General features: G+C 40.6%; 1 protein-coding gene across 1 annotated transcript in view; it reads left to right on the top strand.

The window, feature by feature from the left end:
• The window catches only part of sucla2 (succinate-CoA ligase ADP-forming subunit beta), a 78,605-nt gene that overhangs the window by 27,904 nt on the left and 31,630 nt on the right, over positions 1-19,071 (top strand). The window contains exons 5-6 of the mRNA XM_037686637.1: positions 12,687-12,815; positions 17,051-17,189. Of these exons, the coding sequence (XP_037542565.1) occupies positions 12,687-12,815; positions 17,051-17,189 (268 nt within the window). The remainder of the gene's footprint in view (positions 1-12,686; positions 12,816-17,050; positions 17,190-19,071) is intronic.

Here is a 19,071-nt window from a genome sequence, read left to right as displayed (position 1 = left end):
TGTGTATATATATATATATATATATATATATATATATATATATATGTATGTGTGTGTGTATATATATATACGTATGTACATATACATATATATGTATATATGTATGTATATATGTATGTATATATGTATATGTATATGTATGTATAAGAATCTAATGTACGGAGAGTGAAAGTGACTAATAACACAAAATGTCCACGTTAGTGTTCTGATATTTAGATCAGAATTATTATTGTTAAGCTCATTGTCTCTTGAGTTCTCATTTGGACAGATTTCTGAGCTGCTTCAGTTTTGCAGTAAAAAGGTATAATCACCCCCCCCCCCCATTTCTTGGGGTTGCTGAGATGGAAAATGACAGGAACTCCTAATCATCTCAGCGAGGTTTATGTGATTATGCTTTTATATCACAAGGTGTAAATCACAGGCAACCAGAAAAATGTAAGAAAAGCAAAGGAAACCCTCACATTACCCATCTGCCTAACAACAAAAAATAAAAAGGAAATGATTAAATAGACATTAGACAAATGAATCTGCATCTAAAAGATTATCTCCAGTATGAACTTCATTGAGCTGCTTTCTGTCTCTATACTGCGTCCAAATCACTGAAAAAAATTACTTTTTGTTGCAGTAAACGATAAATCTGTGCTTTACAATATGTAAAATTAGACGGTGGAAGCATCATCACTAAGTTTGTACTGGATTGGGCTTATTTAATCACATGTTCACCACTAGATGGCAGCATAGGTTTAAAAGTAACAATTTTTTTTTATTTTTTTTTTTACATTTGACATTTTTCATTATTGAAGTGGTTTTTCAGAGGGTTCTGTCACATTAGATTCCCTCCAGAAATCTGCTTGATTAAAATCAGCCGAAGGCAGCGTGGGCCGAGTGTAAACACGATGCTTATTAAATATTTTTGTAATTACTGATTTTGATTTGTTTATTCATGCTTCTTCATCTTTTGGCTTTTCCTTCTTCATGGGCCTCCACAACGAGTCATCCTTCTACATCTCACTCTGTCTTCTGCATCCTCTGTCCTTACTCCATCTACCTCCATGTCCTCTCTAACTGCATCCATAGATCTCCTCTTTGTCTTTTTCCTGGCATCTGCATTTCTAACATCCTTCTACCAATATACCCACTGTCCCTCCTCTGGACATGTCCAAACCATCTCTATCAGGTCTCTCTAACTTTATCTCCCAGTTGTTCCACCTGTGCTGCACCTCTTATGATCTCATTCCTAATCTTATCCAGCCTTGTCACTCCTAAGGAAAAACTTCATTTCTGCCACTTCCAGTTCTGTCTCCTGTCTTTTTGTCCATGTCTCTGTCTCCAGACCATACAACATAGCTGGTCTAACCACTGTCTTGTAATGTTTTCGTTTGATCTTTGCTGACACTCTTTTGTCTCAAATCACTCCTGAAACTTTTCTCCATCCACTCCATCCTGCCTGGACTCTCTTACCATACCATACCAATTTATTTATAAAGCACTTTAAACAGTGACAAAGCACACCAAAGTGCTGTACAGGGACAAACAGAACAAGCACACAGCAACAGATTACATAACAGGACACCAAAAAGTAGAAACCAACAGAAACAATAATGGATAACAACAACAACCGCAACATGACCAACACAGTGTGATGCACACAGACTCAGCACAGATCACACAGTGCAGAAAGCCAGGGAATAAAAGTGTGTTTTTAAGCGAGATTTAAAAACTGTGAGGGAGGGGGCCTGTCTAACGAGCAGAGGTAACTCATTCCAAAGTCTTGGGCCTGCTACAGAGAAGACCCTGTCACCTCTGCGCTTGAGGCAGGTTCCTGGGACTGTTAGGAGCAACTGGTCCGCTGATCTGAGAGAATGTGGTGGGACATACGGCTGGAGTAGAACAGTAAGATAGGAGGGGGCAGAGCTGTTTTGTGATTTATAGACATACAAGAGTATTTTGAATTTGATTCGAAGGTGAACCGGAAGCCAGTGTAGGGAGGCCAAAACAGGAGTAATGTGCTCTCTTTTGCTTGTGCTGGTCAAAAACCGGGCTGCTGCTCTTCTTCACCTCTTTACCACACTCCCCAGTTTCCTGGACAGTGGACCTCAAGTCCTTGAAGTCCTGCACCTTTGTGACCTCTGCTCCTTGTAGCCTCACTGTTCCAATGGCCTTCCTCTATTCACACACATGGACTCTGTCACTACGGCTGACTTTCATTCCTCTTCTTTCAAGTGCATACCTCTACCTCTCCAAGTTCTCTTCCACCTGTTCTCACCACAGATCACAATGTCATCTGCAAACATCATAGTCCACGGAGATTCTTGCCTGACCTCATCTGTTAGTCAGTCCATCACCAGAGCAAATAAGAAGGGGCTCAGAGCCGATCCTTGATGCACTCCCACCTCCACCTTGAAGCTATCTGTCACTTCTACAGCACGTCTCACCACTGTCCTGCTGTCTTCATACATGTCCTGCTGTCCTCATACATGTCCTGCTGTCTTCATACATGTCCTGCTGTCCTCATACATGTCCTGTACCAGTCTAACATACTTCTCTGTCACTCCAGATTTCCTCATGTAATACCACACCTCCTCCCTCGGCACTCTGTCAGATGCTTTTTCTAAATCCACAAAGACACAACGGAGTTCTTTCTGACCCTCTCTGTACTTCTCCATCAGCATCCTCAAAGCAAAGATGGATCTGTGGTGCTCTTACTTGGCATGAAACCAAACTGCTGCTCACAAATAGTCACCTCTCGTCTAAGTCTTGCTTCCACAACTCTCCCCCAGATCTTCATTGTGTGGCTCATCAACTTACTTCCCCTGTAGTTGCTACAACTGTGAACATCACCCTTGTTCTTAAAAATGGACACCAGCACACTTCTTCTCCATTCCTGAGGCATTTTCTCACCCTCAAATATGCCATTGAATATTTGAGTCAAAAATGTCACTGCCATCTCTCCAAGACATTTCCAAACCTCCACTGATCATCAGGTCCTACTGCCTTCCCCTTCTTTATTCTTTTCAGAGCTTTCTGGACTTCACCCTCACTAATGTTTTTCACTTCCTGGTCCACAGTTTCTATGACCTCTACTCTTCTTTCTCTTTCATTCGCTTCATTCATTAGCTCTTCAAAGTACTCTGCTGGAGGGCGGCTGTGGCTGAGTGATTAGAGCAGTCGTCCTCCAATGCGAGAGTTGGGTGTTCATTTCCACCAGCAGTCACATGCCGAAGTGTCCCTGGGCAAGACACTGAACCCCTCATAGCCTCCGATGTGTGTCCCATCAGTGTATGAATGTGATATAAAGCTCTGATTAGTCTCTTTAGAATGATTTGTTCAATTATCTTTGTAGTGATCTAGTAGAGTGCTGTATGAATGGGTAAACGAGGCACAGATTGTTGTGAAGAGCTTTGAGTATCTTGAAATAAGATAGAAAGGTGCTGTGTAAGTACAGTCCATTTACCATTTCCTCGTCCCCTCTGTTTCCTTCACCAACATGTCCATTCAGGTCTGCTCCCATCACCACTCTCTCCTCCCTGGGAATACTCTCTATCACTTCATCCAGATCTTTCCAAAATGTATCTTTCTCCTCCACATCACATCCAACCTGTGGAGCATAACCACTGATGATGTTTAGCATCGGACCTTTGCTTCTACCTTATGGCACATCACCCTATCTGACACTCTCTTCACCTCTACTACATTCTTTGCCAACTCCTCTTTACCTCTGTACCACCCCTATTCCATTTCTCTTTCTATCCACACCATGATTAAACAGTTTGAACTCCTCCAATGTTGTGAGCCTTGCTGCCTTTCCACTTGGTCTCTTGGACTAGAGGATGACACAGGAGTGGATTTTCACTCCTGTCCTGTCCTGGTCCCACAGAAAAAATCCTGTCCTGTCCCAATCCTGGTCCAGAGTAAAAAAAAAAAAATAATCCTGTCCTGTCCCAATCCTGGTAACATGAGTCCTGGTCCTGTTTTTCATTTAATTTTTAGGAAATACATTGAATTTGAATTGATCTTCTACCAATTCCTGTTTAAATTACTTTGTGTTGTGCAGTTTTATTTCAAAAGATATGGCAACAGAAACAGTTCATCTGTGGTGAAATAGAGACATTTATTGTCTTAATCCAAACAAAAACCTTCACTAAATGTCATAAAACAAATAATCCATGGCCTGTAGTCCATATAATGTTTCTACGGAGGATCAGCTGCTGAGTCTGTTTCTGGCTCTTTTGAAGGTCAGTTACAGTAAAAACAAAAATTCAAAACCAGTCCATGGGTCACACCATGTCTACCTTAGATGAAAGAACCCAAACAGAACAAGTTGCATTTTACTAATTTATTGAGCAATTGTTTCCTTTAAACAGTGACATTACTGTCATGTTTTAAATTGTTTAAACAGACAAACAAAAAAAGAAACATAATGTACCAAGCAGAGATTACAAGATGTTATGTATCTTACCTGCTCTGTTGAAGAGTGCGACAAGGGTCTTTGTGTCCAAAGCTGTTTAACAGTTTGCTTCCAGAGCTAACAGCTTCCTGTGTTAGGTAGAAAAATTAAATTAAATTAAAGACAAACAAAAAGCTTAGTGCTACTTCTTGTGCCATGCTTTATGAAACAGTTATTGAATAAAGTATTTACTTATGTAGGCAAACATAGATGTTTTAAAACCTGTTAAAATACACCAGAATGCAGGAAATAGCAGCTACTTTATTCAAAAAGTTATGGGGGAGGACCCACAGACCTCGCACCAATATGTCCCCCTACAATAACTGTTATTATAATATATGTGTAACCAGCCTTTCATATAAAAACTGTGATATTTTTACCGGAGAATGCTTTCACTAACGAGTTTGTTGTTGTACTGACATGGTTACAGCTGACAGTAACTATTTACACAATAAAGTGATGGTTATTCACATTTTTCCTCCATTTCAGTATCCAGCAGGACGTCACAATATAAACATAGGGATATTTTTACCGGAGAATGCATGCACTTTAACCAGGAAGAGTTCGGGTTTTTTTTTTTTACATTACAAACAGCAACAGATAATGAAGATTTTAACCTGAAACCCCACATAACAAAGCAGAGCATAATCTTTAAATTAAAAGGGACAAGGTGGAGAAAAATGTGCTGTTTGAGTTCATTTACTGACGGTAAACAAAGTCCGACTCCCCGCAGCTCCTCACAGCTGAGACTAAACGTTTAAAGCAGCACAGCACCAACACAACTCTCGTGAAGTTCAGGTTATTTGACACTTTCCTGCCTGTTCTGTGAGATTAATAGACAGTTCTTACCTTGTGTCGCAAAATATTTTCAGTTACTCAGTACCGCTTCGCTCGCTGCTCCTCCCCCTCGGTGAAAAGCTACGGTTGGAACAGTTGACTCCTGGGAAATGTAGTCCTTTTGACTTGTATTAAAGTGAAGGCTTACTGAAAGAAAACTACAAAATAGCTGCGCCCGTGTTTTTTTTTGTTTGTTTGTTTGATTCATTTTAATTTTTGGTTAACGGTCGGTTCCCGCTCCTGTCTGCTCCCATTAGCTTTCAGTCCGGTCACGTCCCGGTCACGTGAGTTATAATGAGGTTGACTCCGGTCCCGCCAGAATCCAGCCGGAATCACGTGACCCGCGGTACCCGAAAAATGTCATCCTCTATCTTGGACACGCAAAACATGTACCTTCCTTCTCAGCATCATGTCAGCCAGCTCTCTACCTTTGCCTGTCATTGTCCCCACATTTAGAGTTGCAACTCTACATTCTTCACTTTCCTCTTCTCCCTCTGTCTCCTGACACGTTTCCCTCCTCGTGGTCTTTATTTATTCATACATTTTGGGGAAATCCAAGTTTCCATTTCAAATAGATTGACATGCTCTTCTTTGCATAATTACCACGTAATAACTTAGTTTCCACATTAGTGTTCAGAGCTGTGTGAGCTTTGGATAGTGTGGAAACTATCTGTATTTGTACACGTTGCATATTTTAACTTTGTTCCTAAAATTATTTAGATTCATTTTGGTACGGTTTTGGTATCTCCAGTGTCTCATTATAAGCAAAACAGAAATTCTAAAGTAAAAACGACTGTTAAAGTGTTAAAGCTGCTTTAATATGTGATGTTTGAATGACTGAAAGAACATTCAGAAAAAACTTCTGTCACCGTTGAGAAGAAGGAAGTAAAATTGACAGGTTTTAACAACAGCCCTTGACTTTGAAATAATTCTGACATCAAGTAACATTTGTTTATTTAACCTTTCCAGCCTGGAGTGACACACTGCATCAACATTTTATTAGATTTTTAATACATAGTAAAAATAGTAAAAAACCTTTTAACCTTTAGTTGTTTTGTTTACCCCAGTCCGGCTGGGTGACGGTCCGGAGCAAGCGTAGTGCTAAGGCTAAGCCCCCAGTTCACCACCGACCCATTCACGTTTCTAATCGATTTTCCTCGCTCAGTGACACACCCACTGAGAAGCAGACCCTGGTTATTGGAATAGTCCATAGTCTGAAACGTGGCTTTAGGGACTCCAGCGGCCGTAGTCAAATGCATTCCGGGGGCCAGAGCGGGCGACATAGAATCTTATCTGAAACTGCTGACTAAGGCTAAATACGGTAAGATTGTTATTCACGTTGGCACTAATGACACCTGGTTACGCCAATCGAGGTCACTAAAATTAACGTTGCTTCGGTGTGTGACTTTGCTAAAACCATGTCGGACTCCGTAGTTTTCTCCGGCCCCCTCCCCAACCTGACCAGCGATGACATGTTTAGCCGTATGTCGTCGTTTAACCGCTGGGTGTCCAGGTGGTGTTCTGACAACGACGTGGGCTACATAGATAACTGGGGTTCTTTCTGGGGAAAACCTGGTCTGATGCGGAGAGATGGCATCCATCCCACTTTGGACGGAGCCGCTCTTCTTTCTAGAAATATGGCTGATTTTGTTTATCCCCCAAATTATTGACAACCCAGGGTCCAGTCCAGGAAGCAGAGTTGTAGTCCTCCACCCCTCTCTGCTGCTTCTCCTCTGTTACCCACCCACACCCACATTGAAACAGTGTCAACTCGCCCACGGCTCAAATTAAATAAACAAAAAATCAGCTCTAAAAATATAAACCATAAAAATCTGATTAAAATAAACACAGTTACTTTACCAGAGCAAAATCATAAAATCTCTTTCCTCTAAATCCCTGTTAGTTAATGAACTGATAACTGATCATCATATTGATTTATTCTGTCTGACAGAAACTTGGCTACAACAGGAGGATTTTGCTGGTATAAATGAATCCAATCCTGTTAATTATTTAAATTTTCATGTTCCTAGAACAACTGGCCGAGGTGGAGGAGTAGCTTCTATTTTCAGTCAGGATTATTGATTAATGCCAAACCAATTATTAGTTATGATGCTTTTGAATCGCTGTCCCTCAGTCTTTCTTATCCAAAATGGAAATCAGAAAAAACACTTTTACTAGTTGTTATATATCGTCCACCAGGCGCTTACTCTCAGGTTTTGTCTGAATTCTCAGAATTATTAACTGACTTATTATTAAATACTGATAAAATCATCATAATGGGTGATTTCAATATTCATGTGGATGTTGGGAGTGATAGTTTAAGCATAGCCTTTAATAATTTAATAGACTCATTTGGTTTTACCCAAAACGTCCACACATCTACTCATTCTTATCATCACACTCTTGATTTAGTTCTGACCAATGGTATAGAGATTAAGGACTTGGTAATATCTAAAAAAGTTAAATCTGGTCCTCTGGACATTCAAAAAAACAAAACAAAGCAAATCAACAAAAAAATGTAGAAACGTTTCGTCTCTCATCAGCTGGTTTTGGTTGTCAGCAGCAAACTGGTTGATCCACCCTGAGACGGTGCTATTTAAGAGACTGAGCTGAAAACAGCTCCTCAGACTGAGGAAGTCTCTCGGATGAGAGACGAAACGTTTCTACATTTTTTTGTTGATTTGCTTTTTGTTTTTTTGAATGTCTAGAGGACCAGATTTAACTTTTTTAGATTTTTCTACCTGGATTATTGAGCATGCATCAGGATGACTTGGTAATAGTTCCTCAAAATCCTGTTCTGTCCGACCATTTTTTAATAACTTTGAGTTTACATTAAATGACTACACAGTCACTGAGAGTAAAGTTCATCTCAGCAGGTGCTTATCAGAAAACTGATTCTTCCCCCAACATCTTACTCCAAAGTGGAACAAACCAGTTATGTCCAGATGACCTGACTAAAAAATGTTGGATTGTATACCTGGATTATTGAGCATGGACTTTGTTGATGCCAAGACAATATTTTCACGGACCGGGGGACATGGTCTGGGGGTCCTCCCCAACAGAATTTTTAATAATGCCATTTCCTGTATTCTGGTGTATTTTACAAACATTTAAAACATATTTTTCGCTTCAAATTCTCTGACTGCACAAGAAACGGCTTCATGAGCTGAGATCATCGTCCATTTTGTCAGTTCGGTGAAAGTTCAGAGAACTCCTGCAGTGATTCACATCAGATTGTTCACAAAAACACAGGAACTTGTGCCTAGTGCAAAACGTTTAATTATATTTTTGTGTTTTATAATAAACCTACCCATGACTTTGAACTTTTAGGGTCAGGGATTTTTTTGAGCAGAAGCAGAAATGTGAAGCGACAGCTCTGATGTCATTGTTAAAATGATAGTTTTAGTTATTTAAAGTTTTACAGTCAATCTTTGTCAGGCGGGTTGAAAGATACGCAGTGTAATCCTTCAAAATGCACAGATACAGCTGCGCACCTCCACCTGTCTGCTCCAGACCACGCAGGTGAATTGCTTTGTTCTTCACCAGCAGTGTAGAACTGATCTGCACATGCACCGAGCACAAACTGAAACTAACCACTTGTGTGTGTTGACCTGCATCAAGAGTGAGTCATAATAATAATAAACTTTATTTCTATAGCACCTTCCAACAACGCCTTGCATTGACCAAGGTGCTTCACAAGACAAAACAAGATTAAAAACAGGACACAATAAATCAGTGCAAAAAAAAAAAAAACAGTCATAGACTGATGTGGTAGAGAGAATCTGGTGATTTTTCAAAATAAAACGTTTTTTCCCCTTCAGTGTGGCCCGGTATCCATTGCCCCATGGACCCATGGACCCATGGACCCATGGACCAGTACCGGTCCGCGCCCCAGGGGTTGAGGATCACTGCCCTCTCAGATGAGACAACTTTAAAAATTTCACTAGAGCCTCATTTGTGTTTGGACTGTTTTTGTCAAGGTCACGGGTCAAGGTTTTCTTTATTGTCATGTGCATCATATGTGGTACATGTGGTTGAACGAAACTGTGTACACATGGTCCCAGTTACATCCAAAAAAAGTATAATTTGTAAAAGAAAAACCGCAATAAGATCTAAGATACGACCTGAGAAATATGCTAAACTAAGAATAAGCTAAGCACTAGTAGTACAAAAAACAGTACGCAGAACAACAGCAGCACGAACATGAGTCTGTGTGAGCAGATGAGTATGAATGAACACAGTGGCATGAAATCAGCAGCATGAGATCAGCAGCATGGATAGTCAGCAGCTCATATAAACAATCGAGTGGAATTACAGTGATTTTTCTTTTCCCACAGTGATTATCCTGGTTAGAGATTCATGAGTCTAACAGCCTCAGGGTAGAAGCTGTTCCTCAGTCTAGTGGTTCTACACTTAATGCTCCTCAACCTCCTTCCTGAGGGGAGCGGGACAAAAAGTGTGTGTGCTGGGTGAGTGTGGTCCTTCATGATGCAGGTGGCCCTCTTCCTGCATCTGGAGGTGTAGATGTCTGTGATGGTGGGGAGGCTGACTCCAACATCTTCTGTGCAGCCTTCACCACTCTCTGCAAAGCTTTTCTTTCTGCAGTTGTGCAGCCTCCATGCCACTCGTTGCCTTGAACCACTTTGGCTGTTGCTGCCTGCCTGGAAGGAGTCAACAGGGGACAGGATAGTGCCCAGAAACCATCTTATCTCCAGCAAACTGGTTGGTCCACTTAAGGAGTTTACTGCTTGGTGTGGTAACAGTTTACTTGGAACTCCTCAGACTGATGAAGCCCTCTGGATACAGGGCGAAATGTCTCTACTAAAAAGAAACTGTCCAGATGACCTGGCTGAGCATTATTGGATAGAGAACTTTACTAATTGGCTTTTCTTTGTATGTGAATGTTCCTGTAAAGTGCCCTGAGACAACTTTGTTGTGAATTGGTACTATATAAATAAACTGAATTGAATTAAGTTCCTGCTCGTTTCCCAGTCTGGAACATCAAAACTTGTAGAAACGGTTGAAAAGATTTCAGGTAAATGTTTTGGTTTTCATAGAAAAACTTGGGACATAATAAGCTAAGTGTAAGGGTGCATTCACACCAGCCCTGTTTAGTCCGCTTTAATCGAACTCTAGCTCGTTTTCCTAGAAAGTCCGGTTCGTCTGGGGAGGTGTGAACGCACCATCAAACTCTGTCACGGAACAAAAAGGCGAACTCTGGCCCGGGCTAAAACCAAGGTCTCGGTCCGGTAGAAGCGAACTCCAGCATGGTCGAGTACAGTGTGAATGTAAACAGACTGAGCCCCGCTCCGCAGGGCAAACAAACACACATTTCTCTGACCTCATATGGAGCCGTCAGCTGCCTTGTGTGAAAAACAATATTCTCCATGGTCTTCTGTCTCATCTTCTGCTCATGCTGAGTCCATTTTTGAAAAATGACAAAATATAACTACTAAAACTGCTAAAACTTGATGCCACTTCATTTTTATTTTTATTTACAGAAGAAGAAGTGTCTTCGGAGGTTTTTGTGTCGTTTCTTTCAGTAGTTCTTGGTGCAGCGCCCCCACAGTTGAGCGGGGGAACAGGTTGGTTCAACAGGTTGACTCGACTGCACAGTGCAGTGTGAATGCAAACGCACCAGCTCAAATGTAACAAAAGCTCATGAATATTGGTCCCGAACCGAACCGAGTCTACCGGACTATCTGGTGTGAAAACGACCTAAGTTTCCGAGCATAATTCTTATTCTTGAAGGCTCCAACAATTGTTGTAGACTGTAACTTATGAAGCAATAGAAAGTTCTGTATTTTCAAGGTGCACCTCAAGTTTCAGCTTTATAAAGTTTGCACTTTGGAAACGACGCAAACTTTGGTCACATTCACTCTGTCCTACGACAAATGTTCATGTGAATATGTAAACATGTCTAACAGGAGTTAGTTTACACGTGCAGCTCACAGCCACTGTCAGGCTGCCCCTCTGCAGGGGAGGGGAGAATCCTTCTATAAAATCCATTTTATAAATGTGTCCGCTCAGACCATTTGGTCAACAAATGGACTTTTCTGAGCTGACTCACTTCCAAAAGGGGATTTTGTCATTTTCTGTACAGCAGTCTTTAAAAAATGTGGTGTTTCATGGAAACGCTGTGATTTAAACCCTCAGACAGCCTTCAATTTAGCGTACCGCCATTATTTCCACATAAATTTTATATCTCTTCCGAAAGTGCCCCAAGTTGCATTATAAGTGCAACAGCCTCTAACACCAGAATACTATGCAAGTAGCCGTGCGATGTGAAACTGATGGCAACAAAAGTTTACAAAGAAGTATTTGCATGAACCATGATGAAATATTGGATTGCAGTAGTGAAATGGAAGCAATCCACGTTGGTCTTTCTATAGTTGGACTAGTTGTTAGCTCTTCTGTCCTGCCAGGCCTAAACTGTTATTTCTCCAAACTCAGGTTGTTCATAAAACTATCTACAATGGGTAAGAGAATACTTTTTCATAACATTCTACAGAACCCAACTTCGAAATGTATGAAGTATCCCTTTTAAATTAGGAGCAGTCTTTTTTCCCAGAGTAGATTTTTCAGGACTTGGGCAGGTTTGAGAGCCTTTTTGGCTCCGCTGTGCAATGAATCTAAATGTGAACTGCATCATCCCAAAGCCGTGTAGTAAATAAACGTGTATTGTTTGACTACGTGTAGTACGATCAGGTTGAGTGGTCATCAGTGCTCTGCCTCAAAGGGACAGGTGAGAACCTCTCCAGGTAGGGGTTGATGGAGAACTTTTCTCTCTGATGGGACTCGTGTTGAAAATGTTACAAACTGCAGCTGCGTGTTCCTGATTCTAACAGATAATCATGGCTGCCGCGAGCATGTGTTTCACAATCAATGTGTTTCAGAGCTGCAGTCTTCACTTTGATTAGTCTATTGTAAGTCAGTTGAATGCCCTCAGATGAAATCACAAATGCTAGATTTGAGCATTTAATAAATGAGTTGTCACTTAGCAGCCAGCGTGGAGTGGTTTTCTTCTCCTTTGACACGAACACAGAACGTTTTGTTTCTTGTTTTTTGTCACATCGTGAGGTTTTGGTTCTGCTGTTCCCCACCTGTGTGAAAGTGAGATTGACTAAACTACTCGTTAGTTGACTGTAAGTATTCACTGCTGTACTGTGAGATACTGGTGGGCTTTAAATATGCACCACATGTTGTTTGAACATTGCACAAACATACTTCATTTTCAAATGAAACAATTAAAGAAAGAAAGGAAAATGGCTTAAATAGTTGTTGCAGAAGTTCTGGCTTTATTTTGATTTTAACCACACTCACTGATTTTCACACGCTGAACCAAAACCTGATGGATGAACTCACGTTATAACTTGTCCTTACTCCCTCTTGTGTGCCACAGGGCCCGGTGCTGATTGGCAGCTCGCAGGGTGGCGTGAACATCGAAGACGTGGCTGCAGAAAATCCAGACGCCATAGTGAAAGAACCCATCGACATCGTGCAGGGTATTACAAAGGAGCAGGCTGTCAAGGTACAATCAATAGCAGACGAGAAGTCACAGGTTGGAGAAGTTCTGTGTTTTTCAGCTTCAGGAAAAATCAAAGCTGAGAGCGGCAGGCACTCTTTATCTTTTTTTACATGTAGCAGTAACTTTAAAATACAGACTTCAAAATGTATCTTTTTCCTCTTTAAATGAAAACTCAGCAGCCTTCCTCACTTCTCATGCCATGTTTAGAGCACAAAGAAAGCTCTAATTAAGATGCATAAAAACATCAGTTTTATCCCAGTTTGACTTTTTCTTCTGATTTTCATAAAGAAGCTTTTGTGTCTCATGTCACAAACCAGCCACCTGGGAGCACAAGCCAGTGTATCTGTGGTTCTGGTCCCAAGCCCGGGTAAATGTTTAGGGTTGTGTCAGGAAGGGCATCCGACGTAGAACACTTGCCAAAACTATAATGCAAGTTCATCAAAGTGAAACCATACTGGATCGGTCCAGGCCCGGGTTAACCACCGCCACCACCGGTGCTGTTGACAAACAGGGTGCCGGTGGAAATTGTGCTGCTGTTGGTTAAAAACCACGAAACATGTCAGGAAAGTCAAGAATTGAGGAGTTGGCAAAGAATTTATCTTCCTGCACTTCACGTTTCCACCACCAGGTTTCCTCTCTGTCCACATGTCACACCAAGTACCTTCCTACCTGTCTCTCTAACTACTGTTGCTGTAGCAGTCAGTCATCTGGAAGCTCTTTCTCACCACCCAGAGCCTTTAACAGCTCCTCTCTGAATTTATCACAACATTCTTCCTTCTTCAGCTTCCACCATTTGGTCTTCTTCTCTCATTTTACTCTTTTTCTCTTCTTGACAATTTCGCACGACCCGTCTTTTCTTTTCATAGAAATGAAATACAAACAAAACCCAGAAGTACGTCAGCTAACAAGCTAAAGTGATGTCCTATAGTAATAAACAGCAGTTCATGTCATTTTATTTTTTATTTTTACAGCTCTTGATCCTTTGAACAAGCTCACGTGAACTACCTGAAGTCTTTTGGATGAAAGATGAAACGTATTAACACAAAGAAACCGTCCAGAGGACCTGACTTAACTTTGTTGGATTTTTTTAACCTGGACTATTGAGCATGAACTTTGAAACCTTCTGTTTAATTTATTTCTGTTGAAAGATAAACATATTTGTGTGAGACACTCTATAAGACACAAAAATACAGGTGCTAGACATAAAATGAGAATATCATGAAAAAGTTTATTTATTTCACTAATTCCATTCAAAAAGTGAAACTTGTATATTCTATTCATTCATTACACACAGACTAATATATTGCAAGTGTTTATTTCTTTTAATGTTGATGATTATAACTGACAACTAATGAAAACCCCAAATTCAGTATCTCAGAAAATTAGAACATTACTTTAGACCAATTTAAAAAAAAGGATTTTTAGAAATGTTAGCCAACTGAAAAGTATGAACATGTACAGCATCAGTACTTAGTTGTTGCTCATTTTGCCTGGATTAATTAAATTCAGTTCAGTTTATTTATAAAGCGCCAAGTCACAACAGAAGTCGTCTCAGGGACTGAACAGAAACATTCATGTTTAAAAATAATAATTTAACATTATTCATCTGAGGAGCAGACTGCTCTGAGTTTAACTCTCATCTTGAACCAGCATGAAGAAACAGTGGAAAGAAAAAACTCCCTCATGATGAAGAAACCTTTAGCAGAACCAGCTCAGGACAAGTGGACATCTGCTTCAACTGGCTGGGTTTGGTAGTAACAGATACACAATGGCAGGTCAAGAATCACATGTTAAGATAGAAATAGTATCAAATGAAAACTATTCAATTTTAACAATTCATTTAAGGAAATGAGGTCAATTTGTCCTCTAGTAGTCTAAGCTTAAGGCAGCATGACAAGCCAACCCTAACTATAGGATGTATCAAAAAGGAAAGTCTTAATCCCAGTCTTAAAACTGGACAATGTGTCAGCCTCATGGACAGAAACTGGAAGTTGGTTCCACAAGAGAGGAGCCTGAGAACTGAAAGATCTTCCTCCCATTCTGTTTTTGTAAACTCTAGGAACCACAAGTAAACCTGCAGTCTGAGAGCGAAGTGCTCTGTTAGTAAAATATGGAACAATAAGATCTGTAATATAAGATGGAGCTAGGTTGTTGAGAGCTTTGTAGGTTAGAAGTAAGATTTTGAATTAAATTCTGGATTTGACAGGGAGCCAATGGAGAGAAGCTAAAACTGGAGAAATATGATCTCTCCCAGTAACTCCAGTTAAGACTCTGGCAGCAGCATTTTGGATCAACTGAAGTTTTAAAGAAGTATTTGGACACCCAGATAATAAACCATTGCAATAGTCCAGTCTAGACGTGACAAATACATGGACCAGTTCTTCTGCATCATTTTTAGATCAGATGTTTCTAATTACTGCAGCAATGCGTCGTGGCATGGAGTCGATCAGTCTGTGTCTCTGCTCAGGTGTTGTGAGAGTCCACGTTGATCTGATCGTGGCCTTCAGCTCTTCTGAATTGTTGGGTCTGGTGTATCACATCTTCTTAAGAAGAAGCCCCATAAATTCTATGGGATTAAGGTCAGGTGACTTAGCTGGCAAATTAAAAACAGGGAAACCATGGTCTTTAAACCAAAACCAAAATAATTAGCTTTGGCACTGTGTGCAGGTGCCAAGTCCTGTTGGAAAATGAAATCTGCATCTCCATAAAGTTGGTCAGCAGCAGGAAGCTTGAAGTCTCTAAAACTTCCTGGTAAATGCTGCGTTGACCTTGGACCTCAGAAAACACAGTGAACCAACACCAGCAGACGGCATGGCCCCCCCACACCATCACTGACTGTGGAAACTTGACACTGGACCTCAAGCAACGTGGATTCTGTGCCTCGCTTCTCTTCTTCCAGACTCTGGGACCTTGATATCCAAAGGAAATGCAAAATGTACTTTCATCAGAGAACATAACTTTGGACCAGTCAGCAGCAGTCAGTCCAGTCCTTGTTGTCTTTAGTCCAGGTGAGATGCTTCTGATGCGGTCTCTTGTTCAAGAGTAGCTTGACACAGGGAATGCGACAACTGAAACCCATGTCTTGCATATGTCTGTGCGTGGTGGTTCTTGAAGCACTAACTCCAGCTGCAGTCCACTCTTTGTGAATCCCCCCCTCCCAAAAAGAGACCATTTAAAGGCCTTTGCAGCTGTTTTGAGTTGATTAGCTGATTAGACTGTGGCACCAGGTGTTTTCAATATTGAACCTTTTCACAATATTCAAATTTTCTGAGATACTGAATTTTGAGTTTTCATTAGTTGTCAGTTATAATAATCAACATTAAAATAAATAAACATTTGGAATATGTCAGTCTGTGTAATGATTGAATATAATATATAAAAGTTTTACTTCTTGAATGGAATTAAAGAAATAAATCAACTTTTTCATGATATTCTAATTTTATGACCAGCACCTGTAAGTTTAAAAGTTTATTATTCTGTTCTGAGTGAGTATGGTTATAGTTTGACAATAACGATAAATGAAACGAGTACAAATTAGATGTTAAGTCTTTTTTTTGACTGAGAGGAAGTCACAGAGGGTTGTCTGCATGTTCAGCTCCTCTGAGATTTTCAGGGATTACTTTCACCTTGTTCAGCTGTGACAGCTAAAACCTTTTGGGTTCATTTTCACTGTTCTCGTCGTGTTGCTCTGAGATAGAAGTTGCTGCACGCTGACGGCAGACCGGAGGCTCGTACACTCATTTCTTCTTGCAGTGCGAGTCCTTCCTTTCTCTTGACGTTCTGCTGAATCATTTAGCTGCACACTTGGCCTGTCAGTGCTGACACTGGTACCAGGGACTCTGTATATTTGATGGAAGTGTTGAGGAAGGCTGATGAAAATCCACTGATGTTCTTGGATAAACATGGACCACATTTGCAGAACTCTGTAAAGTTCTGACTAGTTTAAAATTCTGCCTATTTATTACTGTGTTTAACTGTTTGAGTTGCTGTGTCGCAAATGTTTTAAACATTATGTTGTGCATCTGATTGCTGCTGGAGTTTACCAACGAGGCTCCAGTTTCTGATTCTGTTATAAGAAGAGTATTACTGTACATTGAAAACACCTGAATGATTCCCTACTGCAGCTCAAGACTGAAAACCAAGGCAAGGAGCTTGTTCACAGTCCGTGTGAGCAGGGACTGCAGCTGTACCTCCAGGAGGTGATCTGATCTGTGATGAAATGCTTTGTGTTGCTGCAGGTCGCTCAGAAGATGGGCTTCCCACCCGCGTTGGTGAACGAGGCAGCCGAGAACATGATCAAACTTTACAACCTGTTTATCAAGTACGACGCCTCCATGGTGGAGATCAATCCCATGGTGGAGGACTCTTCTGGCATTGGTAAAAAAAAGATGACTCAAGTTCTCACTCTGTGATCTAATAGGTTCATCGTCTGCTTAATTAACCTTTAATTCCACCCTACATGCCTGCAGGCCAGGGTGCTGTTGTGAGAAATGTCCTGTCGGCTGTGCTGTCTGATCACAGAGCTTCACATACGTCCGGTCAGAATGAATCCAAAACAGCCGTTACGAACGGGACAAGATGTAGCGTTGCAGAAAAACAGATGGGTGGGCTTTCTGTGAATCTAAAGGCTTCAAATCCAAATTTAGTTTAAAATTAATCAGCGTTGAGACATAAATAATCCACAATGTTTTTCAGCTGAACTGATATGTGCAACATAACTTAATCAGCGTGGTTTTAAAAAGTTGGTGCTTTCTATCAGAAGTTGGTCAAGTTGTACTCGTGTTTTATTAGAGGCATGTTTTTAACCCAAAATGGCAAATATTTGATGGCTAAAGCTCTTGGGGTTTATTGAATATATGTGACCTGTGCTGGCAATATTACATTTTCAAATTCTCCACCTTCACCTACAAACAGTATTCAGTTTGTTGAAGTTTAGCTTTTTATCACCTGGCTGGCAACAAGCTTGTTTTTCATGCGCGTGCCAGTTTGAAAACTTGATTTTTGTTGGCTTCTAGAATGATGCCATCGTGGAAACCAGACCTTTATTTAAAAAATGGGACAACTCGAGCTTCATGATGATTCCAAACATTATGTGAAGGAATTTTAGGCGCGATGGCAGCCGGTGGTGAAAACTTACTTTCAAAGGAAACTAGCAAACAATGGAAACTTCAAGAAACCTGCCACTTGGTGAATCAGCTGTAGACATCCATCCAGTGAGGGAGTTTCATTAAAAGCTGTTGAGTGGTTTGTGATATTTTGCTAACAGACATGGTCTCCAACTATTTATAGCAAAGTTTCAAACAAAAAATGAAAGTATTTCTTAGCCGTCACTGTATGTCAGGAAATTCTGACGACTTCTAACACACTAAATTTTTAACTAGATATCTATAGACAAGACTGGGTTATAGCCATTTTTGTGTTTTCTAAGTTAGCTATGGCTATGACTCCAGAAGCTCATCAATGATCTACAGCCTGGGGATCCTCAACACCACCATAGCCATCCATGTTAGGGGACAGAGAAGGAAGGTTTGGAGACCACAGCTTCATGTATTCATGTCACAGAGAAACTGTCAGGGAAATGCACGTGACACAAAAAGCTGCTGTGCAAAAACTATATGGCAGATTGAAATAAAATGATTCAACTACAAGTGAAAGAAGACATTGGTGCTCACTCATTTCTTCTCATCAAATATCCTGATGCATGCTTAGGATGATGCTCTCATCAACTTCTCTCATTTCAGTTACAGATACGACAACTTTCCAAAACTTGTCACCACGTTAACTCAAAACGTCACTAAAAGTAAAAGCACACATCTTGTGACTGGACCAGTCGTTTTAATGTGTCTGGAAGCATTGTTCTGTTCAGGCTGTGTTCAAAGTGACAAGAGAAAGACATAACCTGTTCAGACTTGTTTAGTTGTGGATAACAAGATGTGACATCATAAAAAGTATAGAAGGCAGCACTGCAGTGCTTTCTATACTTTACTATTGGCAGGCCCCAGATAAAAGGACAAGGATTAAAGGATTATTTCTGATGGCATACCTCTTAAAAATCTTCAGTCTAAATGTAACCAGTTAAAATTACAATGAGCTCGAGCAACTTTTAGTTCTTTACATAAAGTTCGTAATTATCAGGATTCCTACAGTCTAGAAAAGCATCCATCCATCCATCCATCCATCCATCCATCCATCCATCCATCCATCCATCCATCCATCCATCCATCCATCCATCCATCCATCCATCCATCCATCCATCCAT

This window comes from Nematolebias whitei, chromosome 13 (genome assembly GCF_014905685.2).
Source record: "Nematolebias whitei isolate Nwh7 chromosome 13, NemWhi1, whole genome shotgun sequence".
Lineage (NCBI taxonomy): Eukaryota > Metazoa > Chordata > Actinopteri > Cyprinodontiformes > Rivulidae > Nematolebias > Nematolebias whitei.
This window is presented reverse-complemented; position numbering and strand designations above follow the sequence as displayed.